Here is an 8,645-nt window from a genome sequence, read left to right as displayed (position 1 = left end):
TCGGAAAATCCAACAAAAAGAGTGAAAATACAATCATTTTTATGAAAAGACACACAAAAGGGGCAAAATAACTAAAAAAAGAGATTGAAATAGCATTTCCCATTAAAATGATCTTATTTCTCATAGATGAATAAAAATGTGAACGGAGAATTTTGGTACGTTGGCACTCCGGATCTAAGATGCTCCATCGGATTTTTTGGCTACTTCAGGATCAGCGGTCCAAAATAATTTCAATCCACAGGATATGAATCCAATGGACACGTCCGATCCAAGTCCTGTACCAAAATCTTGTCCATTAACGTCCAGATCCTTTGAATCTTTCCAACGGTCTGGATCCCCAGCACATCTCTTTCAATGCGAAATTTCAAATTTGTTCCTTATAAGCAAATGGGTCCCACACAGTGAAATAAATCAAATATTGTGGCTATATGCAATCGTGTCTCTACCCATTTTTTCCTTTCTCAAAATGCAATCATCCCTTTTAAAAAACTCATATCGACCCTCACTCAACGACAATTCATTGATAAATCTGATTAATCACTCTCATCATAGTAATCCTCGCAATCATTGATAAATCCCGCCACCGGCCGGTAACCAAAATCCTCCCCTATGGAGCCCGTGTCACCGCCCGATCGGGGAACTAAACCCTCTTCATTCTACTATAGTGTTATTGTCATCGCATCCATCGCTCTTTTGCTCATCGCGTACAACCTATTTGTCGTTGGATGGTGCTGGCAACACCGCCGAACTCGCCGGAGTCTTGACGGGTCCACCGGAAACATTGCCGGAAATATCGAGAACTCCACCAGCAACTTAATTCCGTTGTATAAATATCGGAAAGAGAATACCCAAATCCAATCTTCCGATAATGAGTGTGTGGTGTGCTTATCGGTATTTGTAGAGGGAGACGAACTCCGGCAGCTGCCCGAGTGCAACCACTCATTTTATGTTGCTTGTATAGATATGTGGCTCTCTTCTCACTCCAATTGCCCCCTTTGTCGCGCCACCGTGGCAGTCCCACCGCCTCAGTGTCGGATCTCGATCAATGCCGATGAGGAAACTTTCCGGTCGGGCTTTCCGGGTTCTAGCGGTATGCTTTGAATTTTCTCAATTTGTTGATCTTATTGTCTTAATTTTGATGTTTTGATTTCCTTGGTGGGGGATCACATATATATGTTTTTTTTGAATGGCAAAGAGTTATATTAATGGAGAGAAGATACAAGGGGATTTAATTTAGTCATTCTGGGAATGATAATGAATATTAGCTGATCAAAGTTATTTTGAGTTCTTTGGGACACTCTATTTTCCATTTGGGATGTTGTCTATGGGATAGCCCCCCGGGTTTATTTTAACCTTGGAAAAAGTCTTTCTATTCTTCGTTTGTTCTTGGATAAAATACTGCCAGAATGAAATTGGGGACAAGTAGACAAGATAATTTCAAGATAAAACTATCGAAGTAGAATACTCGACCTCAGGAACAGCTTGTCCAAAGATTTATATTCATGGGAGAATAGCCCCATCCGTTTTTGCTTGTTTGGATGTTAATAGATTACTAGTTGTGCTGGATCCATTAACGAATATCTGATTCAATCAATCTATGGTTTTCGATCGATTAGCTCAACTCTTGTAATTTAGGCCTTAATGAAGTTTTCTAGATATATGTAACAGGAAGCTTCATGAAACTTGGGCAACCCAACCCGACCAGAACCTGATCACATTATCGTGATTTTAGTGCGGCCCGACCTGACCACGAAACCCATATGCAGTTTTTGTATATATTTTTTGCCCCTTTTGGGTTAGTTGGGTTGGGTTAGGGCTGAGAGATTTTAAGGTGGGTTGGGATAGGGTTGACCTTCTTCAACCTGAGGTTCTAGTTAGGGTTGAGGTAATGCTATTAGGGTTGGCTTCAACCTTACCCAACCCAGTCCGAGCTGCACCCCTAGAGATTTAAGATTAAGACTCTGGATGGCCTTAATAATTAAGATTTAAGATTTAAGATTAAGGGCTCTAATAATTAATATTGCTGGTTGCAACATTTTCTAAAGAGGCCATAAACCGTATACATGGTTGTTGTGCTCATTCTTGCTTAGGATTATGGATTACTGAGAGGAGCAATCAAAGTTAAGCTTATCCAATCATTTAAGAAAGTGGTTCAAATGATTTGATGTAGAGCGTTCTACCAGCTCTAAATATATATTACACAAACAAATGGTAGATTTTCTTCCACCCACAACATCTCATCATCGTGCATCGGTGAGGTTCCAAATATGTAACAGATACTTTACTTGCTAAGATCATATTATTTACTTTCACATATAATTGAGGCATGGTGTGTGGCCCATCACATATATAGCCCATATCTGATCAAAGAAGCTTAAACATTAATTTGGCAGTGTACGTTGTCTGTAGCTAGTATCCAAACTGTATGGTTATATACACTCCAACTTGAGGAGGAGGGTTGAATAATGTAATAATTGTTGCCCATGAAGCATAAATTTATGGTAATGCTGTTGTAGCGAGAAGCGCACAGGACTTGGACAATATAATTAAGTGACTATCAACGTTCCAATGTCTTGTACTAATGACATTAAAGTCAATGGCCAAGGATTATTAGTATGGAATTTTCAATCAGTACCTCCATAGAAGGAAATCAAGGAACACAAGGTTCAATTAGCTCAATGATAATATAAAAAACACAAGAGCTAATATGAAAAGGGGAAACGATATCTGCGCCAAGGTGTTTCGATAAACAAGCGCTCCACTTGTTTGTCGTGTAGTACAAATTTAAGGGATTTCAGAGGATATTACGGTTCTCAAAAAGCTCTTTAAACCCTTCAAATACTGCACGACAAACAAGTGGAGCGCATGATCATCGAAACACTTGGCGCATATATCATTTCCCATATGAAAAATGGTGGGAAATGGACTTATATAGGTTGCCTTTACATGAAAAAGACTAAAATACCCCTCTCTAAGGCCAAATGTCTAGAATGCCATAAACAATTAAGAAATTAACCAAACTACCCTTACTAATGATAAATGACATGTGAAATGACCAAAATGACTGAGATTCCCTACCCTTACTCCACTAACAATGACAAAAATAAGGTAAATTTAGTCCAATGAGCAATCATAAGAGATTCCCAGGGGATGCTCTTGCATCTAAGGCCTTGGACCACTCGATCCGACCTGAACCCGATCACGGCCCCTTAATATTGTCGTGATTTTATTGCAACTCGAACCGACTCAACCCCGAAACTAATACCCTTCTTTTTCTGTATTTTTTCTCATATTGCCCCAAGTTAACCCGAAGCCATCCCAGCGCGATTTGAAAACTCGGACTGGCTGGGTTAGCGTTGGGAGATTTAAAGGCAGGTTGGGTTAGGGTTGGCCTTTGTAATAGTCAGGATGGTCTTAATCAAGAAATCAACAAATGACATTTGTAATAACTCGTATAAAAGAATTGATGAACAAGAAATCTCCTATTATTTATAAATATGTTTGGTACATGTGGTTATTTCAGCAGCCGTTCTATTGACAAACAAGCTATCAAACGGGGGTCTTGTGAAGTCTTGATGGAAGAATTGGTTAGCAAGCAAGGCATTTAAGGCTTCTGTTGCGTGCACTCCATCCCACGCCATGTACTTACTTGGGTCCGCGCATACGGGTGCACCCGGCCTGCCACAGTGGATCTTCTCATTGCCACAACATATCAGGCCAGGATCATTAAAACCTTTCTTCTTTGCATTCATCACATTGTCGGTAAGAGCACGGATGAAATCGGCGAACAAGATGGTGGCGCCGGGGTTCTGTTCACGTACTTGATCTAGCTGTTGTTGGAGGAGTGCATTGTGAGTGGCCACATCTAATTCATAGCCTTGCGCTGCTGGACCTTGAACGACAATGTATTTTGCACCCTTATCCAGCAAGTCCTGCAAGTGACTCATCATAAGGAGAAGAAAATTTAGTTCATAAAAGAATGATGAAATGTATCTTCACTCCCATATTTTGTTCATGCCAATCTTTCAAAATCGAAATCATTTTCACCTTGTTTCGTTTGTCTTTGCTAATGTTTCCTTACATATATTGGAATTTTATCTTATGACCGAAAGCTTGAGACAGGTAAGACTTTTGGACCCTATAATAAAAAAAACATCTCAAAAGGTGGGTTTAATCTTAAAAATTAAAAAATATTCTCAACTTTTACTTGTATTTTGATAGTAAGATAAGAGAAATTATATGATGGACGAGCAGGCGTGCTTGTATTCACTATACGATAGAAAAGTACTGCCTTTTTTTTTTTTTAAATTGACAATTATGTTGGGGACCAGTAGTCCCACCAGATTTACATAGTATGAATTGCCCAGGAGCATTCTCCTTGGCCCAAAAGGAAAATCCATTACCCCTTACATTACCAAATAGCCTCAATTGAATCGAATCGAGCAAAAAATGCCATATTTGTGGGGCTCACCAAGTCAAGATCGTGATCTGCCACCAAGTCAAGATCTTGCCTTTGATATTTGATCCGGACGCATCTTAAAAATTGTACTGCTCTCGGATGAAATACCAAGGGTGGTATGATGAACATCGGGCGAAAATTGCCTATCAAATCCCATATATATAGAGAATTATTGAATTCTCTTAAAATATAAATTCTTGTCCATACCTGCACAAGATGGATGACATTGGCGACTGCAATCTCTCTAAGGGTGATGGGGCTGATGGAAGTCCCATTAATTCTGCGATAATCATTGCCCCCCATCGTTCCCACCCAGAAGAGTGTACCTTCCATTATTGCCTTACATTGAGCAGGACATTTCCCGGCACACTCGACCCTGTCGATGAATTCGTTAAACCAATCGAGCTGAGTCTGTAGGGAATTTGTTATCTGGATGGGTAGAGCCTTTGTTGCATTGTGTTCAACATAGAATTCATAATCTATGGCCGTTGATCCAGCATATGCAAAGTTAACACCATGGGAGAAATCAGAACTTTTGTTAAGATACGGGGGAACGTAAGGAAGTGATAATTCTTTGGCGAGGAAGTCAAGGACAAGGTAACCGTCCGACCAACGACCAGAGGGTTTGCCAAAAGTAGTCATTCCGTAGGGAGGGTTCAAATAAGGGAGTAACTCTATGCAATTTCCTGTGTCTGTGCTCGAGTCACCGAAGGCGTAGATCTTTGAGAACATGCCTTCGTAAGTTGATGGGGGTAAAGAAAGAGAAGGATAGACAGATATGAAGAAGTAAAATAGAGTAAGCTGGAGAGATAGAGAACTGCACCAAGCCATTGTTTTAGAGAGCTTCTTCCCCTTTTCTTTTATGGTATTTCGCCTTTTGGTACCAAAGGAAGAGTTGCCTGTGAAGAGTGTAAGAAACAATATATATAGGGGGCTAGGCAACCCAAAATTAGTTTAGGTCACAGTTACAACATGCCTAAATTTAGGAGGCTACACCCTTTCCTAACATTTCGAATTGCTTTTGTTTTTCTGTTTTTTCATATGATAGAGAGGTGACAGATCAAATTATAAAAGCCCACAATAGGCTATCCCGTTGCATTTGTTTTTCTGTTTTTTTTATATGATAGAGAGGTGACAGATCAAATTCTAAAAGCCCACAACAGGATATCCAGTTGCATTTGTTTTTCTGTTTTTCTATTGGCCCTTGTATCCTTTCTTCAAGGCAAAACAATAGGAATTCTAGTTGGATTTTCTTTTAGTTGAGCTTAATTTGAGGATTACAACTAATTAATTGCTTGCCAACACATTCTCAAGTTGTGGTCCGAGTCACTCATCCCTAGAATCGATTCCAACAACGCTGGATGTGTTCCTATTGCATACTATATATTGCCACAAATTAATGAGAATGGATTAAAAAAATGAGGGGCATTTTTAATTTGGACGTGCGTGCTGGACACATTGGCATGTGTAATCCGTTTTCCGTTGATTGGGTACTTTGATTTGTTGGCCACCCCACCCGTGTGCCCATTCCATTGTTGCCTATCCCACTGTGATAGGATAACCCCAGGTCTCTTCTAAGGACATCTTTTTAGGATATACCCTACACAGTGGGGCCGTTCTCGGTGTGAACTCGGGATAGACCCTGGCTTGTTCAAGCCCAAAATAAACCCTGGCCTGCTATTCCCATTGAAAGCATCCCTCATAGGATTTGTTCAAAGCAAACCAAGATCGTTTTATCCTGGGATAGACTCACTGTTAGGGGTGCAACTTTGGCCCTGTGAGCCCTGACCCGCCTTGAGCCCGAACAGGGTCAGGGTTGGAAAATCTGACCCTGAGGGCGGGTCTGGGTACATTTTTTTGGCCCTGACTCAGGGTCGGGTCGGGTTCAGGGTTGATACCCCGGGCCGACCCGACCCCCTCTACACTTTACCCCTGACCGACTCGACCCTGTTTACACTTTACCCGCGGCCCACCCTTGAGCCTTTCTGTTTTTCATTTCTCCATCCATTGGGTTTTGGTTATGTATTTATCACCAAAAATCATATATCAATTAGAATAATAGATTGTGTGGAAGTATTTTGATTTTTGACAATAAAACAGACTGAAAACATGTATAATTGTCCGGCCGGTCCGACCCAAGCAGGGCAAGCCCGACCCAGCCCTGCCCAATCACGGCGGGCATTGGGTTCAGGATTCGGCCCTGACTCAGGGTCAGGGTGGGTCAGGGCTAAGATAATGGCAGCTAGGGTTGGGCTGGGGTTTTGCAAAACCCAACCCTATTGCAGCTCTACTCACTGTGTCTTTTAAAAGAGAAAGCATTATACAATCAAATATCTGTAATCTCATCTATGAGATTGATTAGTTTCCACACAAATCCTTTGATATTCTTTGATGTTGAACATTGTTGTTGGATAAAATATTACCATACCGGAAAAATCTTTTCAACATTCACTTGTCCAAGCATCATCCAAAAGCAACGCAATCTATAATCAATTGACTTGAATTTTGGCCATTTTTGTGTTAACGATCGATCTATAGTAAATTAATTGGATGCTTAAGATTGTTTGATTTGCAGATCATTTTGACAAATGGCTCATCTGCAATGGGCCTCAAATACCCCACATGTAATTTCGTGTGAGACTAAGGGTTTATTAGTCAAATTTGCAAAAAACTGTATTAGGGCTATTAGTAAGCAGTACGAATACGAATGACAGATTAATTCTCCGTCATAAACCCTAAATCAAAGAGGAGAAATTGCTCTCGAGATCCGTGAGCAGCCCCAGAGAGCCTATTTCGAGGTCAAGAGATGGAGATAGATCGTAATTTCTGTCTTAATCATCTTGAATATGTTATTTCTATAACAGTCGGCTATGTTATTTTTTTGAAAAAAGTTCAATTCATGACCTAGTAGGCCGCTCCGGGCTGATCGACCACGGGTGCTCAGGCCGGTCGACCGCCCAAGGACGATTAACCGCAGTAAGGCTTCTGGATATTTAAAAAAAAAATCGGATTTTGGGGGCCCGGTCGACCGAACCCGTTTCTGCTTCAAAAATTGGTTAGCACTTTTAGAGTATAATAGACATACTTCTTTACATCAATATCAATGCATGGACTTATTAAATCGTACTTCCACACTATATTCTAGGTAATTAAAATTCGATCGAACTGGTTGGAATTTCTGATTGAGGTCAGAAATAAGGGATTGCTTTAGTAGTTTGATACATAATTTCCTTGATATCTCCCCGAACTGATTGTAGTGATATCTGTGACTCTGTACGAATGTATGCATGCATGCATGCATGTATGTATGTATGTGTGTACACACGGACTGTTCTTTACCCTTGATTTGTATACCATATATTTCTATTATGATATTGTATGATTGATGCTTCTTGTGAGGCTTAGGTTAAAATTCTGTGTCCCTCCAATGGGGATTAGTACGTTGGCAATTATGCATCCCACCAACCAATGGGGATTAGTATGTTGGCAATTCTATGTCATGCCATTATATATGATTGATACGTTGGCCCTTATCGTAGGAGCGAGTTCCGTCATCGTGGGCCGTCGGTGAAAAAATAACAAACTTTCTGTTTTTAGCCTAAACCTTGAGCTTTCTTTTTTGGTCTATAGATCCCTATTTTCTCAAGTATTTCGCAATTAATCAATGAAAATTATATAAAATAACAATATATTCGACTTTTTGAAGAATATTTTTACAAAGTAACTCAGAACTATATCAAACTTTTGTTGACAAAATTGTCATATAATCAATCCTAAAATTATGAAATTTTTTATTTTTTATTTTCTTATATTAAAATTGATTGAAGTTTTCATAAAAAAATAAATACAAAAAGAAAACGGTTAGACAAAAAAATCTTTGTTTTGATTTACTCATGTGTTTTTTTCATCAAAAATAAATGTTTTGAATATATAAATGCTAATGTTTGGCAGCCATGAATTTTTTTTAATGATAAATTAGTTTCTCAAGTGGCGAGAGCGGGGTAGCGAGGGTGGTAAGGGACTTGAGATGGCATAAGAAGTGGCTATAAATAACAAGGAAACAATCAATCATATTTTGGGTGGAGTTTTTTGTTTCCTTGTTTTTCAAGCTTTTCTTAACTCCTCACTCAGTCCTTTGGTGTCTATCCCTCTCCCCCTTCTTCACCATTGGGTAAGCTAATATTCC

The 8,645-nt window shown here is 39.7% G+C and overlaps 1 protein-coding gene across 1 annotated transcript; it reads right to left on the bottom strand.

The window, feature by feature from the left end:
* Positions 1-3,485: 3,485 nt before the first annotated feature.
* On the bottom strand, positions 3,486-5,290 carry LOC143847946 (GDSL esterase/lipase At3g48460-like). The gene is made up of 2 exons (XM_077356719.1): positions 4,667-5,290; positions 3,486-3,932 (listed from the first exon to the last, which is right to left on the bottom strand). Exons 1-2 carry the CDS (start codon positions 5,288-5,290, stop codon positions 3,486-3,488), a joined length of 1,071 nt encoding a protein of 356 aa, XP_077212834.1.
* Positions 5,291-8,645: the final 3,355 nt, after the last annotated feature.

The sequence above is a fragment of the Tasmannia lanceolata genome, unplaced genomic scaffold (genome assembly GCF_043159265.1).
Source record: "Tasmannia lanceolata isolate RefF3 unplaced genomic scaffold, GAP_Taslan_0.1 ptg000016l, whole genome shotgun sequence".
Lineage (NCBI taxonomy): Eukaryota > Viridiplantae > Streptophyta > Magnoliopsida > Canellales > Winteraceae > Tasmannia > Tasmannia lanceolata.
This window is presented reverse-complemented; position numbering and strand designations above follow the sequence as displayed.